Source organism: Salmo salar, chromosome 13 (assembly GCF_965601325.2).
Source record: "Salmo salar chromosome 13, fSalSal1, whole genome shotgun sequence".
Classification (NCBI taxonomy): Eukaryota; Metazoa; Chordata; class Actinopteri; order Salmoniformes; family Salmonidae; genus Salmo; species Salmo salar.
The window spans coordinates 92,478,022-92,497,906 of NC_138303.1; the positions used below are offsets into that span (position 1 = coordinate 92,478,022).

At 40.5% G+C, this 19,885-nt stretch overlaps 1 protein-coding gene across 1 annotated transcript; it reads right to left on the reverse strand.

The window, feature by feature from the left end:
- Window positions 1-1,070: 1,070 nt before the first annotated feature.
- LOC106568265 (neuropeptide FF receptor 1-like) lies at window positions 1,071-12,988 on the reverse strand. Its single transcript, XM_014138436.2, has 3 exons — window positions 12,688-12,988; window positions 2,108-2,207; window positions 1,071-1,902 (listed from the first exon to the last, which is right to left on the reverse strand). The coding sequence occupies exons 1-3, from the start codon at window positions 12,950-12,952 to the stop codon at window positions 1,071-1,073; spliced, it is 1,197 nt and encodes a 398-aa protein (XP_013993911.2). The 5' UTR covers window positions 12,953-12,988.
- Window positions 12,989-19,885: the final 6,897 nt, after the last annotated feature.

The window sequence follows — 19,885 nt, forward strand, 5'->3', positions numbered from 1 at the left end:
TTCTGAAGGCACTGTACATAATAACTGTCACTTTAGTGCAGGGACCGTTAATTTCCTTAAATTTGTAGTCTACATTTTGCATCATTCCATTACATCGTCTAGGCCTCCCTTTCTTTCCTCTGTCACGTCCATGCGGTTGTTTTGGAGGGTCGCTAGCAATAGTGGACATACAGTATTAGCGTATTACAAGTTGTGCAATAATTTGGGACACGTAGCCTTTTTAAATCATTATGGGAAGCAGACCATACATAGCAGTTTAAACCTGGAGCCTGGCGCACGCTTCATGGCGACTGGACCGTTGTCATCACAGTCCGGGGATTTATTGGACTACTGTTCAACTTCTATCGTACACCTTTCTCATCTTCCAATATTTAAGGGTTGATCTATTGAATATGGCAACTTTCAGGATAAATCAAACCACTGTAATTTTGATTCACCAATATATTTTGTGTGTGAAGGCTCTCCAACACTGTTTATGTATGATTTATAAATACTTTCCTAAGCCAAATAATCTATAAAATCTGAGTATTTTAAAATCTACCAATTGGTGATGAATAGGTGTGTATTTACATGGCTTGCTTCGATTGATCCCTATTCTGAGCCCATTCTCTTGATACATATTATAGTGAGTTTGTCGAGAAAATTTGAATTAAAGGTACACCGTATTCAAAGGGATGGCTTTAGATAAATGTACTGAAAACCCTATTGAATGAAATCTGTTGGCCAGCAAGTGGGAGGGTTTTCAGTGGTTGAATTACATTTATTCAGTGTGCGCAAGGGAACCACACCTACACCATGGGTGGGTAACGTTGGTTATCATTTTGCAAGCAGAACAGCATGGTTAATAGTTAATAGAAGCTTCATTTCCAAAAGTTCCCAGCAGTCAAAACAATTGGTTTTTGAGACAGGGGTGTGTCAACAAAGCTATGTTGTATTCCTTAGGTATCTCATAGCTAATTTGTAAAGATGCATTATGATGCATTACTTGCTCAATTATTGCACTAACCATGGCCATTTGCACGACAATTAATCTATACCAAAATCTATAATCGTCACAGCCCTAATTAGAGTCACTCCACCCAGGCTCCAATCACCCTGTTGAGTCCAACATTCCTGTTAATGTCATCCAGGAGGATTCCATTGGTTCCATGTGGGATAATCTTAGGAGTGCCCTTAGAGCAGTGGCCTTTTCTCCCACCAGAGGACTCAGGGTTCTCATTAAATACTCTGTTAGGGGGCGGGAAGTTGAAGCGTGTATTAACCACCCCTGTTGTTGTTTTTTGTGAACAGGACCTGCAGGCCACTGCAGCCTGGAACCCCCTGCGGAAGTTCTCATTGAAGAAGCCATAGATTATGGGGTTAATCCCGCTGTTAAAGAAGGCCAGCCAATGGGCCACAGGGAACACGTAGCTGCTGAGGAAGTCAATCTGCTGCGTGTCCAGATCCCTGTAGTCAGTCAGCAGCATCAGCGTCCACAGAGGCAGCCATGACACCATGAAGAGCACCGCCACCATGATCAGCATGTTGATCACTTTAACCCTGCGTTGGGAATGGGCCCTCCGCACCTCTGCCAGCCTCACCTGCCTCAGGTTGACTGAGAGCTTGGCAACGATGCAGCCATACATGATGCTGATGACAACCAGGGGGGCCAGGTACACGTGCACGAAGATGACCATGGTGTAGACACGACGCATCTCGGGCCAGGGCCATTTCTCGAAGCAGACGAAGACAGGGTATGTCTGGTTGTCCTGGACCAGGTAGGTGTCCTCCAGGTGAATGATGGTCAGGGTAGCGGCCGAGGGGCAGATTACAGCAAACGCCAGCACCCAGATGAAGAGGATGGTGACGAGAGCAGTCACAGGCCTCATTCGATGTCTAAAGGGGTACACAATACCTGTGAACCTGAGAGAAGGGGGGGGGTAGGGAGGGAAGAAAACAGACAGAGGGAGAGAGAGAGAGAGCAAGAGAGAGAGAGGAAGGGGGTAGGGAGGAAGAGAGACCGAATGCCACAGAGATAAATGTTTGGCTTGACAATTACAGCAATGGAGTTGACAAGAGCACAAACAGATCTGTGACAGGATAGTGCGGTGGTGTGGTAGTGGATTACCTGTCAACAGCTATGGCCACCAGAGTGAAGACTGATGCTGACACTGACATCCCCTGGACCAGGTTGCTCATGGTGCATGTAATCTGGCCAAACGGCCATCCTGGAAAGAAAGACTGCATTACACACAAGCGGTAGCCCGGTTGCAACACCAAATATTTTAATCTTAACGAATCTTAATGTGTTTCGATTGACACTGGATTTAAATTGCATTAAGGGAGCAAACGGTGGGAAAGGGAGGGAAAATGCATGCATTTAATAGATACAGTTTAACCTCTCTGGGGTATGTGGGACCCACCCGCTGGACACACTATTCAACAGCCAGTGAAATAGCAGGGCGGCAAATTCAAAACAACAAAAATCTCATAATTCAAAATTCTCAAACATACAACTATTATATCCCATTTTAAAGATACACTTCTCGTTAATCCAACCACATTGTCCGATTTCAAAAAGGCTTTACGGCGAAAGCATAACATTAGATTATGTTAGGACAGCGCTCAGACAAGAAAAACCACACAACCATTTTCCAAGCAAGGAGGCGTCACAAAAACCAGAAATACAGCTAAAATTAATCACTAACCTTTGACGATCTTCATCAGATGACACTCCCAGGACTCAACATTACACAATACATGTACAGTGAGGGAAAAAAGTATTTGATCCCCTGCTGATTTTGTACGTTTTCCCACTGACAAAGAAATGATCAGTCTATAATTTTAATGGTAGGTTTATTTGAACAGTGAGAGACAGAATAATAACTTGGGTCAAACATTTCGGGTAGCGTTCCACAAGCTTCCCACAATAAGTTGGATGAATTTTGGCCCATGCTGGTGTAACTGAGTCAGGTTTGTAGGCCTCCTTGATCGCACACGCTTTTTCAGTTCTGCCCACAAATGTTCTATAAGATTGAGGTCAGGGCTTTGTGATGGCCACTCCAATACCTTGACTTTGTTGTCCTTAAGCCATTTTGCCACAACTTTGGAAGTATGCTTGGGGTCATTGTCCATTTGGAAGACCCATTTGCGACCAAACTTCAACTTCTTGACTGATGTCTTGAGATGTTGCTTCAATATATCCACATAATTTTCCTGCCTCATGATGCCATCTATTTTGTGAAGTGCACCAGTCCCTCCTGCAGCAAAGTACCCCCCACAACATGATGCTGCCACCCCGTGCTTCACGGTTGGGATGGTGTTCTTCGGCTCGCAAGCCTCCCCCTTTTTCCTCCAAACATAACAATGGTCATTATGGCCAAAAAGTTATATTTTTGTTTCATCAGACCAGAGGACATTTTTCCAAAAAGTACGATCTTTGTCCCCATGTGCAGTTGCAAACCGTAGTCTGGCTTGTTTATGCCAGTTTTGGAGCAGTGGCTTCTTCCTTTCTGAGCTGCCTTTCAGGTTATGTCGATATAGGACTCGTTTTATTGTGGATATAGATACTTTTGTACCTGTTTCCTCCAGCATCTTCACAAGGTCCTTTATTGTTGTTCTGAGATTGAGTTGCACTTTTCGCACCAAAGTACGTTCATCTCTAGGAGACAGAACGCGTCTCCTTCCTGAGCGGTATGATGGCTGTGTGTCCCACGGTGTTTATACTTACGTACTATTGTTTGTACAGATGAATGTGGTACCTTCAGGCGTTTAGAAATTGCTCCCAAGGATGAACCAGACTACAATTTTTTTCTGAGGTCTTGGCTGAGTTCTTTTGATTTTCCCATGATGTCAAGCAAAGAGGCACTGAGTTTGAAGGTAGGCCTTGAAATACATCCACAGGTACACCTCAAATTGACTCATATGATGTCAATTAGCCTATCAGAAGCTTGTTAACAAGAAATTTGTGGAGTGGTTGAAAAACAGTTTTAATGACTCCGACCTAAGTGTATGTAAACCTCCGACTTGAACTGTACCCACTGGGCACAAGCTGGTTGAATCAACATTGTTTGAATGTCATTTTTCAATGTATTGTGACATGGAATCTACATGGAAAGTACATTGGATTTGAAAAAAGTCAAAACTGTTCTTTTGAAGGTGAAATTTCAACCATAGGATTATGTCATCATAGTAACCAATTTTCAACATTGACAAACTGTGTATAAAATATATATAATTGGTACCTTTTGAAACAATGTCAGATCTTCAACGTTACATCCACTACCTCCTACTGGAGAGTTGATCTACGACTATTAAATTGTTATCCCATCCAGGATTTTAACCGTGCCCAACCCTGCTTAGCTTTTATTTTGTCACTGACTACTACCGATATATAACTAAATATATTCACTGTTGCTATCAAAGTCATTCCAAAATGTAGGTTTGACAGAGCAATTGAAATGTAACCATATATATTTATAAGTCATATGTCATCAATTGTACTATTTTGGCCTGTATAGCATTTGCAAAGTCATAAACAGCTATTGTCTCAATTCAACTCTGGGTTCAACTAAAAATATGCAAAACATAGTTCCTTAGTTGGTGTGATTGGTCAAGAGACCAATTATTGGAAAATATCAGAATTGGGCCGCCTGTGTAAATGCAGCCTTATAGGCCTAGGGTTTCAAGCTTTGGTTGATTTAAAATGTAATCTTCAAAGTCATCATTAATATTTGATTTTAATTAATTAATTAGAATCTCCATTAGCCAACACCAATGGCAACAGCTAGTCTTACTGGGGTCCGACACATAACGCAAAGACATTACAGACAAAAGACTTACAACTGACATACATTGTGTGTGTGTGTGTGTGTGTGTGTGTGTGTGTGTGTGTGTGTGTGTGTGTGTGTGTGTGTGTGTGTGTGTGTGTGTGTGTGTGTGTGTGTATCTATCAGTTACACATACATGTCAGTACATAAACACAACACTTAGAATATGTTGGATTCACGTCTCCATTTCAACCTAAAAAAAATAAGTCAAAGTCTATTTAAAGTGCATTTAAAGTTTGCATAGATTAGATTTATTCCTAAAATTTGACTTATGGTTGATATGGAGACATGAATCCAACATTTAATATTATTAATACATCAACTATTAATATTTGTAGACAAACTGAATTTTGTATTGTGTTTGGTTGTCAACGCAAACAAATATCACCATTTGAATGAGATCTTCTGCTTGGATAGATCCATTGGTGCCACTGATTTAGTCTGGCTTTAATTCAAGTTTTTCTACAAATTAATACTAAACTATATGTTGGATTCACCTCTATCTCAACTAAATTAAATTTGAAATGAACTTGAAATAAAGTCTGCGAACAATGTAAAAACGAATTTATTGAGCGAATAAAGTAAAATACAAACATGATCTCTTTCTTGCTTTCTTGAATATGGCAGCTCCAAAATACAGATGTTTCAGCCTTGCTCAGTGCTTTCTGTGGTGGAGGGGCAGCCAGTGGAAAATACAGAGCGTAGGCATTGGTAATCTTCTCTAGTGTCACCGCAAAATCTACAGGGAGAGCTAGGCAGTTCAAGCCCCTTTGGGTGCTGCCATAGATTTACATTAGAAGTGACCATCCAAGAAGGCTCAAAGTCATTGACTATAGATAAAATGACATCAAATCACGTTATATCTACATAGCTTTGATTGGACTGATCATATCAACATCATACTTTCTTAGCTAGCAAGCTAGACATGTTAAGGCCTCAACATGTTGCTAAATTTATCTGAACTAACATCTATCTGAATTTCTGTCTGTGTCCATTTTGAAAGTGCTGAACGAATAGGCATACCTCGTCGCAGCTCGTTTGCTTGCACTTTCTTATACTTCAAGCTAAGTGTTAATGATATAAGAATAAACAGTATGAATTTACTGAACAAAAAGTCTATTTTAGCATTCATTATTATTGAAGGAGAATGTGGTTCTTATCGACTTACACAAATGTAGTAACCACATTTGTTTCAGTAAGTCAGCCATATCAGCTATGTTTTTTTTAAAGGCAGTAAATGAGGCTGAATTTTTTTTAACTAGGCAAGTCAGTTATGAACAAATTATTATTTTCAATGACAGCCTAGGAACAGTGGTTTAACGGATTTCTCGGGGTAGAACAACAGACTTGTCAGCTCGGGGAATCGATCTTGCAACCTTTCGGTTACTAGTCCAACACTCTAATCACTAGGCAACCAGTCGCCCAAAATGAACTGTTTCGCTGCCAGACAAGGCTCAGCTGTGTAGGTGTAGCGGTGGTGCTGAAAGGAAAGTTCTGCTGTTGGGACAGCTTTATGTAGGCCCTAACAGTATGGACACAGTTTGTCACCGTTATAGTGCAAATAATGTATTGTTTAGTGTTGTGCTGTGTTGTGTAGTGGCTTTGCTGGCATGCATCAACAAAAGAAATGGGGAGTTTGCCCCACCAAGATTTACATGCTAAAATCGCCACTGAATGGGTGTAGTAGTAAAGACCATAAGCAACTCATGAGTTTCAAGTTTGGAGAAGCTTAACATTTATTCTTCCATTTCTACCGATCTGTGTGCCAGTTATGAATACAGTGAGGGAAAAAAGTATTTGATCCCCTGCTGATTTTGTACGTTTGCCCACTGACAAAGAAATGATCAGTCTATAATTTTAATGGTAGGTTAATTTGAACAGTGAGAGACAGAATAACAACAAAATAATCCAGAAAAACGCATGTCAAAAATGTTATAAATTGATTTGCATTTTAATGTGGGAAATAAGTATTTGACCCCCTCTCAATCAGAAAGATTTCTGGCTCCCAGGTGTCTTTTATACAGGTAACGAGCTGAGATTAGGAGCACACTCTTAAAGGCAGTGCTCCTAATCTCAGTTTGTTACCTGTATAAAAGACACCTGTCCACAGAAGCAATCAATCAATCAGATTCCAAACTCTCCACCATGGCCAAGACCAAAGAGCTCTCCAAGGATGTCAGGGACAAGATTGTAGACCTACACAAGGCTGGAATGGGCAACAAGACCATCGCCAAACAGCTTGATGAGAAGGTGACAACAGTTGGTGCGATTATTCGCAAATGGAAGAAACACAAAAGAACTGTCAATCTCCCTCGGCCTGGGGCTCCATGCAAGATCTCACCTCGTGGAGTTGCAATGATCATGAGAACGGTGAGGAATCAGCCCAGAACTACACTGGAGGATCTTGTCAATGATCTCAAGGCAGCTGGGACCATAGTCACCAAGAAAACAATTGGTAACACACTATGCCGTGAAGGACTAAAATCCTGCAGCGCCCGCAAGGTCCCCCTCCTCAAGAAAGCAGATATACATGCATATACATGCCGGTCTGAAGTTTGCCAATGAACATCTGAATGATTCAGAGGACAACTAGGTGAAAGTGTTGTGGTCAGATGAGACCAAAATGGAGCTCTTTGGCATCAACTCAACTCGCCGTGTTTGGAGGAGGAGGAATGCTGCCTATGACCCCAAGAACACCATCGCCACCGTCAAACATGGAGGTGGAAACATTATGCTTTGGGGGTGTTTTTCTGCTAAGGGGACAGGACAACTTCACCGCATCAAAGGGACGATGGACATGGCCATGTACCGTCAAATCTTGGGTGAGAACCTCCTTCCCTCAGCCAGGGCATTGAAAATGGGTCGTGGATGGGTATTCCAGCATGACAATGACACAAAACACAAGGCCAAGGCAACAAAGGAGTGGCTCAAGAAGAAGTACATTAAGGTCCTGGAGTGGCCTAGACAGTCTCCAGACCTTAATCCCATAGACAATCTGTGGAGGAGCTGAAGGTTCGAGTTGCCAAACGTCAGCCTTGAAACCTTAATGACTTGGAGAAGATCTGCAAAGAGGAGTGGGACAAATTCCCTCCTGAGATGTGTGCAAACCTGGTGGCCAACTACAAGAAACGTCTGACCTCTGTGATTGCCAACAAGGGTTTTGCCACCAAGTACTAAGTCATGTTTTGCAGATTGGTCAAATACTTATTTCCCTCATTAAAATGCAAATCATTTTATAACATTTTTGACATGCGTTTTTCTGGATTTTTGTTGTTGTTATTCTGTCTCTCACTGTTCAAATTAACCTACCATTAAAATGATAGACTGATCATTTCTTTGTCAGTGGGCGAACGTACAAAATCAGCAGGGTAACAAATACTTTTTTCCCTCACTGTATGTATAAATGCACATTTTCTTGGAACAGTTTCATTTGAATAATAATGTTTTTGTTTCTCAAAGTCATTGTTTGTTAACTTTTAGATTTTTACCATTTTATTTCAGATGTTTATTATTAACCACGTGACAATATATATATATTTTAAATGTAACCTTTATTTAACTAGGCAAGTCAGTTAAGAACAAATTGTTATTTACAATGACGGACTAGGAACAGTGGGTGAACTGCCTTGTTCAGGGGCAGAACAACAGATTTTTACCTTGTCAGCTCGGGGATTCGATCCACCAACCTTTCACTTACTGGCCCAACTCTCTAACCACTAGGCTACCTGCCGCCCCAAAAGGAAGCACCTAAGGTGTCACGTGGTTAATAATAAACATCTGAAGTAAAATGGTAAAAATCTCAAAGTTAAAATTCAACTATGGCCAGAGCACTAGCTTCTGCCATATGGACACATTGATACACTGTGACCCATTGGTGGCTAAAGAAATGAGAACATAGGACTCAGAGATGCAACAGAAGGCCTATAACTTCCATCGTCAAGTAAGTAAAATACATAGGCCTAAAGCCGATAACTACAAACAGTAGAAAATATCCTGATAAAAATTCTGGTTCCTTCAATCACATTCATCTCTCTTCTCCGCCTGTCTGCCTCCCTTTTTATCTGTCTTGACCTGAGCTATTGCTAGTGAAGTTCAACATTGTATCAAATTATCACAGGGTCCGTCTGGAAGCTGTCTCTTAGTAACTTGCAACATTGAATCAACTAGCCTATTCCGGGCCCTCAAAGTTTCCTGCACACGTGAGCTCGGGACAAAAAGCTGTTTTTTTATGACGTTTCCACTGGATATATGGAATCATCAGATGATGATATCTTGCTCTTTCACACGGAAGCTTAGTGATTAACAAGGATGGGACTGTTGAAAGATTTTTCAAATACTGAGGAACTACATGTATCATTCGCAATGGCTGATAGAAAAACAGACTTTGTTGCCTCGTGTGAGGCGAAGAAAACATGAGTGGTGAGTTAAGACAATCAGAAATAAGACATTGCCAAATGGGCACCTTCCTACATATGCATGCATGAAACAATCCACAGCATTTAAAAATAACAATAAAATAATGATCCTCTGTGGGTAAGTCATGCTCCATGGTGAAGTATTTTGAATGATTTTATTTAGACAGGAGTAATTATATAATTTTGTTGAAACATCAATTTACTTTTGGGCATTCCAGCATCCTAACAGTGCACTGTACACCCACACAGTGCAGGAAAATAACCTCTCCCTCAACATCAACAAAACGAAGGAGCTGATTGTTGACTTCAGGAAACAGCAGAGGGAGCACGCCCCTATCCACATCGATGGGACCGCAGTGGAGAAGGTAAAAAGCTTCAAGTTCCTCGGCGTACACATCACTGACAATCTGAAATGGTCCACCCACACAGACAGTGTGGTGAAGAAGGCGCAACAGCACTTCTTCCACCTCAGGAAGTTGAAGAAATTCAGCTTGGCCCCTAAGACCCTCACAAACTTTTACAGATGCACAATTGAGAGCACCCTGTCGGGCTGTATCACCACCTGGTACGCTAACTGCAGCGCCCACAACCGCAGGGCTATCCAGAAGAGGGTGCGGTCTGCCCAATGCATTACCGGGGGCACACTGCCCTCCAGGAAATCTACAGCACCCGATGTCACAGGAAGGCCAAAAAGATCATCAAGGACATCAACCACCCGAGCCACTGCCTGTTCACCCCGCTATCATCCAGAAGGAGAGGTCAATACAGGTGCATCAAAGCTGGGACCGAGAGACTGAAAAACAGCTTCTATCTCAAGGCCATCAGACATCACTAGTAGGCTACCATCCAGTTACTCAACCATGCACCTTAGAGGCTGCTGCCCTACAGTATATACATAGACATGGAATCACTTTAATAATGGAACACTAGTAACTTTAATCATTTTTACATACTGCTTTACTCATTTCATATGTTACTTTATTCTATTCTACTGTAGTTTAGTCAATGCCACCCCGACATTGCTTGTCCTAATATTTCAATATTTTTTAATTCCATTCTTTTACTTTTAGATTTTTGTGTATTGTTGTGATTTTTTAGATACTACTGCACTTTTGAAGCTAGGAACACAAACATTTCGCTACACCTGCAATAACATCTGCTAAATATGTGTATGTGACCAATAAAATTTGATTTTGATTTTAACTTTCCTTTCCAATTCACAAGAGGCTGAAACCAGAGATCTGTCATGATGAGATGCTCATGTCTCCACCTTAACAATGGGATTCTTTGTCTCAAAGGCTGGAAGGCAGACGACAAGTTTAGGTCTGCATATTATTCCCATAGAAACGCACTGGGTTTATACTGGACAGATTTTGGCGACTGTGCCCTGTCGCTTTCCTCTCCGCTGACACTATATCGTCGGACAAAGCATCCGCGCGAGCTAAACAGCGCCCCCTCTATACGTTGCCCATGCATCTGATGCTGTCTGGACAGAAATAGTATGACATGCCATACTCTTTTGGTCCAGACAGCATCAGATACATGGTCTACACATACTGAGACAGAGGGTCGCTGTTTCGCTCACTCGAATGCTTTAACTGAGATTGATGCATCTTTCTCTCGACGCGAATCTCGGTCAAATAAATTATCAATATTTCAATATTTTATTTGGACGGGCAAGCAGATAAGGTTGGGCGGGGCAAGCCCCCAAAGGTCCTCCCACAACTCCGCTCCTGCCCAAAACCATCGTTATTAACTTTTCACTTGAAAACGCTCATAATCTCAGTTTACGTCAGACCACTCAAAGAACAACTAAGTGCGTAGTTAGATGTTTTTTTACCCATAGCATCACGTTATACACAGAACATCTCCGCTAAACATAAAATCACATGGTTTGTCCGCCTCTCTGTGACCGCCGATAATTCAGAACAAAGTTGACTGCAAATACAAAGTTACCAATGTCTTTGCAATTGCGACATATAAAGCTTCATATAAAAATATAAAACAGTGGTGACTGTATTAAAAAAAAAATACAGTAGGCTATAGGCTATAGGCTAGGCCAATTTCAATTATATTATATTGAAATGCATTTAATGTCCAATCAATTGAGATTTATTTAGCTACTTGTAGGCTACTGTCTGTAATTTGTCTCAATATATTTCATGATGTGTAGCCTAATGTGTCCAATGATGTGCCATATATTTTACTGCATTATTATAGGGTAAGTGTTAGAATAAGCCACCTCAATATTTGCAGTCATAGGTAATAATATCTTTCTAGGAGCTGATCCGTCGTCAGTATTGTGGAATAATTCGAACGTTAATGTAAGATTTGAATGGAGAACGCTGATCCGAGAGCAGCGTATCAACACATGCTTCAACAACGCATTTTCTCTGGGTGTTGTTTTGGGAAACACCTGTTACATCTTCGGCCATTGTAGGAAACATGCATCGTTAAAACACTTATTGTCTTCACCTTTTTGCCCTTTGTGCTGTTGTCTGTGCCCAACAATGTTTGTACCCATGTTTGTGCTGCTACCATGTTGTGCTGCTGCCATTTTGTGGGGCTACCGTGCTGTGTCATGTGTTGCTGCCATGCTATGTTGTTGTCTTAGGTCTCTCTTTATGTAGTGTTGTGGTGTCTCTCTTGTCATGATGTGTGTTTTGTCCTAAATTTGTATTTTTAATCACAGCCCAGTCCCTGTAGGAGGCCTTTTGCCTCTTGATAGGCAGTCATTGTAAATAAGAATTTGTTCATAACTGACTTGCCTAGTTAAAGAAAGGTTAAATAAAACATTTATAAAAGTAAGCCTAAATTCCAACACTATGGGAACCCAGGCCCAGGTTATTTGGTTGTGCTTTTAGATGAAGCACAGTAATAACAAACATTAAGTAGTTGTATAAATACAACATTTCTGACATTGTATTCCCATTTGAACTTTATTGCGCTTGTAAATTGTTGAAAGTGCAGTGATAACACATTTAGATGACAACTAAATCAAAAATCTGACATTGTTTTAACTTTTTCCTTTGGAATTTTGTTGTGCTTTTTATGGATGGATGAAAGCATAGTGAATTCAACAAACATTTGGAATTCAAGAAACTTATGGCTGTCTTTTTGAGTAGGTAAATAAAGGTTGAAATCTCATTGAACAACTTAACCAAATATTACCAAAAATGTACCGGTTGAAATGATGTGGTGTGCCCAGCGGGTATGCAATAATTCATTCATATCAACAGCAAGTTGATTGAAATTCAGCCTTTTCACTCCACTCCAGACGTTCTCACACTTGGTTGACTCAACTGGAGACAGCCTCGAGCTGTAAAAGCCAGACTGAAACCTTTGATCCCTTCATAGAAAGTTAACACTCTCGCCTCCAGAACCATATGATTCCCCTTGCGGCGGGGATCCCGCATCGATTTCTGCATGTGCCCTACGCATTTCTGCTCCCTCCACTTTCTCACCTGATATTAGGCTGTCAATCAAAGTCGTTGGAACGCAGAACACTCCAATGAGCAGGTCACTGATGGCCAAGTTGAGGATGAAGAGGTTGGTGACGGAGCGCATGTTGCGGTTCCGAAGGACCACCAGGGAGACCAGCACGTTCCCCCCGACGCAGAGCAGGAGAACCGCCATATAGCACAGGATATAGATGACAGACATGCCGGTGGAGTGCAGGTAATAAGGCATGTATGTGCGGTTAGCTCTGTCCATAGTGGCGCTGTCCATGGTGCTGTTCACAGCAGTTTCATTCAGTGACGCAATCTCCATTTTCACAAGTCACCTTCCAAATGGAATCACATCAGAAAAACGTGTTATAGCCTACATATTGCCAGAGAAACCTAGCAGATACAAATATATTTTTTAAAAGAAACGTAAGGAATATGAAAGAAAAACGAAAAAGCCATACACACCAAGATTCTCTGAAAAAAGCTTTAGTCATCATACAAATCATCAAGGAAAGGTTGGCATTTGGAGGAGTCCACTCCATCGTCATTTATTGTTCTTATTTTTTACCATAACTTTATCAAATGACACGTATGTTCTTACTGAAACAAGTACATGAAACTGACGAAGAAAGAAAATACAGTAAAAGCTCAGTGAGAACAAATGGTGAGTTAAATTCATAAGATTGAGAAGGCAAAGTTGCCATTTCATAGAAATCTGCAGGATAACTATTGAGATTTTCAAAGAGAGACTTACCTTTGGAAGAGCTACACTATAGTTCCCTTGTCTGGTCTTGTCTGTGCAGGTGCGCTCTACTGCGTCTCGTAATGCTTCTAGTCCACTTCTGGAAACGCATCAGCGTCCCTCATACTCTATAACGATTAGGGATACTGTACCACATGGATAGTGCGACCAATGCATGTAGCCAATATTTGATTTATAGTAAGCCTACAGAACAATTTAAACAAAATTCGATGGTCAGTCTTTAGTTCCTTGAAAAGGCTTATATTTGTAGGACTATTTTTCCCACCACTATAAGACCTATTCATTCTTTATCCTGATTGATGACAAATAAGTAAGTAAATTGGGCACTTCCAGATCTGTCTCTAAACATGTCAATTATGGTCCAAGTGTAAGTTACTGTATGATGATATAACCTACTGACAAGTTACAAGGAGAGTCCCAAGAGATATTGAAATGAAAGTAACCTAGTAGTTAAAAGAAGTGACTGTACAGTAGAGTGGACATCTAAGAGGTGTATATTCACACATTCACAACACAAATACAAGTTGGCTCTTCAAAAAGATGAATGCTTTAGATGAGTGGATATCTGTTACAGTAAATAGGCTACAGTACACTAAGAATATGAAAAGTACCTCTCTTTATTAAATCAGTTTTTTGGGGCTCCGGTAGACTGCTAGAGCTCATGGCTCAGTCATCCCCTCATTGTTAGGCTGTTTGAAAAGGTTTGAATCCTAAGTAACCTGTCTATTGTTTGAAGTACAATAGACCAACATAGCTACTGTAGTAGCTGAGGTAAATATAACCCTGATGACATTGACCTTGTATTTTTCACAACAACTTGCATATTTGCACTTCTCATTGTCTGTTAGCCTACTTGCACTTACAGTATTCCTTATGTATATTAAAAACAAAAAACTGTTTTAAGTGAAAGTAGGTATTGGTATGAAGCCGAAAAAGAAAGGAAATTCACATGAGCACCACAATGCCTACTTCACCCATGTTCTACCAAGGTTTTCCAGCACACAGCTTTGACCTACTACAGTAGCTATGTTGGTCTATTGTACTTCAAACAATGTGCAGGTTACTTAGGATTCAAACCTTTTCAAACAGCCTAATTCATATTCTTAGAGGTGCTCCCACAATAATGTGATTTGTATCGCCTACAAGTTAAAGTATTGGATTCTTCACACACCACACTAATCCCATTCCATTACCTTTTCAAGCTGTCTTAAATTATATGAAAACAAGCTTTGCTTTTATACTTACTAGACCATCATGCTTGATTCAGAGAGCTGTTTTGTCTTGTAGTAATGTGGTGCCTGCCTGTATTTTCTTAAACCTTTTTATTTAGCAATACAGTACATGTCATAAATAAAATATACTGTATATTTCATAAAATCTTTGTTTGATCAGTAGATGCCCAACATAACACCAGGTGGTGGTGTGTTGTACACAGTTACTCATACAGTTGAAGTCGGAAGTTTACATACACTTAGGTTGGAGTCATAAAAACTCATTTTTCAACCACTCCACAAATATCTTCTTAACAAACTATAGTTTTGGCAAGTCGGTTATGGCTTTAGATGTCATGGCTTTATAAGCTTCTGATAGGCTAATTGACATCATTTGAGTCAATTGGAGGTGTACCTGTGGATGTATTTCAAGGCCTACCTTCAAACTCAGTGCCTCTTTGCTTGACATCATGGGAAAATCAAAAGAAATCAGCCAAGAACTCAAGCCAAGATTTTTTTTTTAGACCTCCACAAATCTGGTTAATCCTTGGGAGCAATTTCCAAACGCCTGAAGGTACCACGTTCATCTGTACAAACAATAGTACACAAGTATAAAAACCATGGGACCACACAGCCATCATACCGCTCAGGAAAGAGACGCGTTCTGTCTCCTAGAGATGAACGTACTGTGGTGCAAAAAGTGCAAATCAATCCCAGAACAACAGCAAAGGACCTTGTGAAGATGCTGGAGGAAACCGGTACAAAAGTATCTATAGCCACAATAAAACGAGTCCTATATCGACGTAACCTGAAAGGTCGCTCAGCAAAGAAGAAGCCACTGCTCCAAATCCGCCATAAAAAAGCCAGACTACGGTTTGCAACTGCACATGGGAACAAAAATCATACTTTTTGGAGATATGTCCTCTGGTCTGATGAAACAAAAATATAACTGTCTGCCCATAATGACCATCGTTATGTTTGGAGGAAAAAGGGGGAGGCTTGCAAGCCAAAGAACACCATCCCAACCGTAAAGCACGGGGGTGGCAGCATCATGTTGTGGGGGTGCTTGGCTGCAGGAGGGACTAGTGCACTTCACAAAATAGATGGCATCATGAGGCTGGAAAATTATGTGGATATATTGAAGCAACATCTCAAGACATTAGTCAGGAAGTTAAAGCTTGGTCGCAAATGGGTCTTTCAAATGGACAATGACCCCAAGCATACTTCCAAAGTTGTGTAAAAATGGCTTAAGGACAACAAAGTCAAAGTATTGGAGTGGCCATCACAAAGCCATGAGCTCAATCCCATAGAAAATTGTGGGCAGAACTGAAAAGCAAGGAGGCCTACAAACCTGACTCAGTTACACCAGCTCTGTCAGGGGGAATGGGCCAAAATTCACCCAACTTATTGTTGGAAGCTTGTGAAAGGCTACCCAAAACATTTGACCCAAGTTAAACAATTTAAAGGCAATGCTACCAAATACTAATTGAGTGTGTGTAAACTTCTGACCCACTGGGAATGTGATGAAAGAAATAAAAGCTTAAATAAACCATTCTCTCTGACATTTCACATTCTTAAAATAAAGTGGTGATCGTAACTGACCTAAGACAGGGAATTTTTACTAAGATTAAATGGCAGGAATTGTGAAAGCTGAGTTTAAATGTATTTGGCTAAGGTGTATGTAAACTTCTGACTTCAACTGTACATACATTATAGTGCTGAGCGATTAGTGCTTTTTGAGGTCGGTTTTTGATTTCGGTTTCGAATATTTTATTTAACATTAAATGCACTTTGCATTATGTGGGTTGAATGCTGTAACAACACAGAATACAACCATTAATAAAAGTGACTGCCCATTACTGATTATCACTTATTAACCATCATTGATTCACTTTAGTGAGCTTTAATAAAATATTTGTTTTATTTGATGACTTTATTATTTAATTACAGGTTATCATCTCATCTCTATAGAGCTCCTGCCTATGCTGTCTGACAAAATCACTATTTTGTAGTTCTTCAATGTAAATAAGGCACACATTATGACTGCTGAATTCCAACAATCAATCACTTTGATAATGTATTTTCAGACTCGCGAAGCAATTGCTTTCTATCCCTCTCGGTTGCCTGTTCTCTCTTCTCTCAATCCCAATGTTTTACTCAGCACAGACCTGACAATTTTAAGCGTCCGCACAATGGATTATGGTCATTGTAGTTAATTACCATGTTTTCTGCGCTAAATTATGTAGCATATTGGCTTGATCTGATTTATCTCTACAGAAACTGCACATCGAGCTCACAGGAAAAAAAACATCGTCGGTCAATTAGTCGTTTAAAAACCGAAAAATAACCACCATTTTGGTTAGTCGCTCAGCACTAATACATTATTGACTGTCACATTAGGTGGCTGGGAGAGCAAAGCATGAGTGGCAAAAACTGCATGGTACTCTGCGCCAGCAGAGACTTGGGATACACCGAGGGGACGGTATTGGTGCCGCAGATGCGTGGATTTAGAGGGGGTCATCCGAATGTTTGCCGGGACAACAATGGTCTTTTCTGATATCGCGCAGTGGAGGAGCTGGATGTTCCAGTGGGACCAGAAGATAAACAAGTGCATAGAGAGGTCCCGGTGCTCCCTCAATCAGCTGGTGTGCGCATTTCAGGGAACACAATCCACCACCAGACGGGTATCAAAACTATACACGAAATAGAATGGTCAGAAAACCAGGACCTTCAGATCCTATGGCCGTGACGTTGACGGTTACGCTACGAACTCTGTCAAGAACGTACACTCTACACAGTCTGGTGATGACAGGAAGATTTTGTTGTTGTTCGTTCACTCAGTACTGATTGAACCTTCATTTATCTTGCTTGTTTAAAAAAAACATAGTCTAAAACACTTGATGGGTTGAAAACAGTCACATAGCTTCTATTGACTGTGCAAAGGTCGCGCAAACATGTGATGATGTTGGTATTATTTAAAAAGACGATATGTAACTTTTTGGTTGACCCCACCAAATTCACATAGAAATGTGATTTACAGATCTGTCATTCACCATTGTTATCAACTGTACCAGCAGAAATGGAACATAAATCACAGAAAATAGATGTGATAGGTGGCAGCTGTATAGAAGTATTTGTATGTAAAAGATGTTACTGCAGAAGAGTTACAAGGTGTGCCGGCCTGGTAAAGGATCAGACAGGGCCAAGTAGTGGAATTGTGGTGAGGTTTTAATTGGTGTAGGGTTAGTTGGTAGGTCCATTTTCTCTTCACTTTTCCGGTTCCCTTTCGTGTCACAAAGTGTAGTGCATTCACACTCCATTACAGTAGGTGGCGGTGTATGCATCTTTCAATTAGTTGCGATCTGCCAATACAAATTCAAAGAAGAAGGGTTTCGGGAATAAATTGAAAAGGACCTTGACACTGTTAATCAGTCAGCAGAAATTTTGTTTACAATGACAGGAAGAAAATTGCATTGCAAAGGAAGGAGTGTACTGATTCATTGCGGGGATCATCAACTAGATTCAGTAGCGAGATGATTTTTTTCTTGAGCGGATGGTCAGGGGGCCGGAACATAATTATACAAATCATTTTTAGACTGCAAACTGACCGCTGGAAGCTTAAATGGATATAATATTTAACTACAACATATTCATTTCAAACTTTGCGATTACATACACTGAGTATACAAAGCATTAACCTTTTACTAGAGGGAGCTAAATCAGGGTCACAGTGTTTCTTGGTAGTCTTGAACAAATCTACTTTGAAACAAAAGTATACACCTCACACACACATGGTTATGTTTTTTGAAACATGTCAGATATAGAGTTGAAATATATTCAATTTCGTGTTTGCATCCCAATATTACACTTTATATACATCACAGAAGACTGAAATATAACAAAACCATTTGCCATAGAAACACCGGGTTTTCGGGTGGTTTATTATTTTTATTTTGGACTTTATTATGAAAAATATGAATAACATTCCACCCATGAGGCCACTAGGGGGAGCTTGTGCTCATTAGACTGCAGGAAATTAAGAACACCTGCGCTTTCCATGACGTGACCAGGTGAAAGCTATGATCCCTTATTGATGTTACTTGTTAAATCCACTTCAATCAATGTAGATGAAGGGGAGGAGACAGGTTTGAAGAAGGATTTTTAAGCCTTGAGACATGGATTGTGAATGTGTGCCATTCAGAGGGTGAATGGGCAAGACAAAAGATTTAAGTGACTTTGAACGGGATATGGTAGTAGGTGTCAGGCGCACCGGGTTTGTGTCAAGAGCTGCAACTCTGCTGTGTTTTTCACGTTTAACAGTTCCCTGTGTGTTTCAAGATTGGTCCACCATTCAAAGGACATTCAGCCAACTATACAAAACCTTGGGAAGCACTGGAGTCAACATGGGCCAGCATCCCTGTGGAACACTTGGCACCTTGTAGAGTCCATGCCCAAAAGAATTGACGCTGGCCTCAGATCTGTTTGTGCTCTTGCCAACTCCATTGCTGTCATTGTCAAGCCAAATGTTTTTTTATTTCAATGACTGACAAGTTGATTTCTGATTGAGCTGACATATGCAGCGTTTACCGTGAATGCAGTCTCTGCCAACGCGGTAACATTTCTTTCAATCACGCTGTAACGCTGAACGTCTGCGATATGGATTGAATAGAGCCCTGAATCTTTTATTATTGAACATTGTGCCAGTCAAATAAATTATGTAAAATAAACATAATTAGCATCCTTAGGTAAGTCAATGCATGTGATTGTTCCTTTTAATGTGGAATATTTGTTTCTGTTCTGATGAATGATGTGTGTTTGAGTGTGTAACAAGCCACCCTGTAATCACTAATACAAACTATTGAAAAACAATTACTTTTACCCACAGTTGATAGCTGGACTTCTAACTAACGTCAATTGATTTTGCCAGGTTTTAATTACACTGCTGCTACCGACTTGTTAGAAAAAAACATAGTAAATACTGAACTTTTTGTAATTGTAAACTTTATGCAAAGTTGTGTGCTAAAAAGAAAAGAAAAAATACGGCAAAAGACTACAGGGGAATCATAATCACTGCAGTCATAACCCACTTGCCACTAAGTGGCACTATTGCTGAGGATGTAGGAAAGAGGGAAGAAAGAAAGAAAAACAATAGAAAGAAAGGAAAAAGTACTGCGTGACAAAAATGTATCCCCACTGCCAGTGTGGTGTGTGTGTGTGTGTGTGTGTGTGTGTGTGTGTG

What these genes read in the sequence shown, in the direction of transcription:
- LOC106568265 (XM_014138436.2), bottom strand. Translation starts at nt 12,952, where the DNA reads ATGGACAGCGCCACTATGGACAGAGCTAACCGCACATACATGCCTTAT. An exon ending in GATTGACAGCCTAATATCAG is followed by an intron (nt 2,208 to 12,687) that starts GTGAGAAAGTGG and finishes CTTTCTTTCCAG; the next exon opens with GATGGCCGTTTGGCCAGATT. An exon ending in GTGGCCATAGCTGTTGACAG is followed by an intron (nt 1,903 to 2,107) that starts GTAATCCACTAC and finishes CCCTTCTCTCAG; the next exon opens with GTTCACAGGTATTGTGTACC.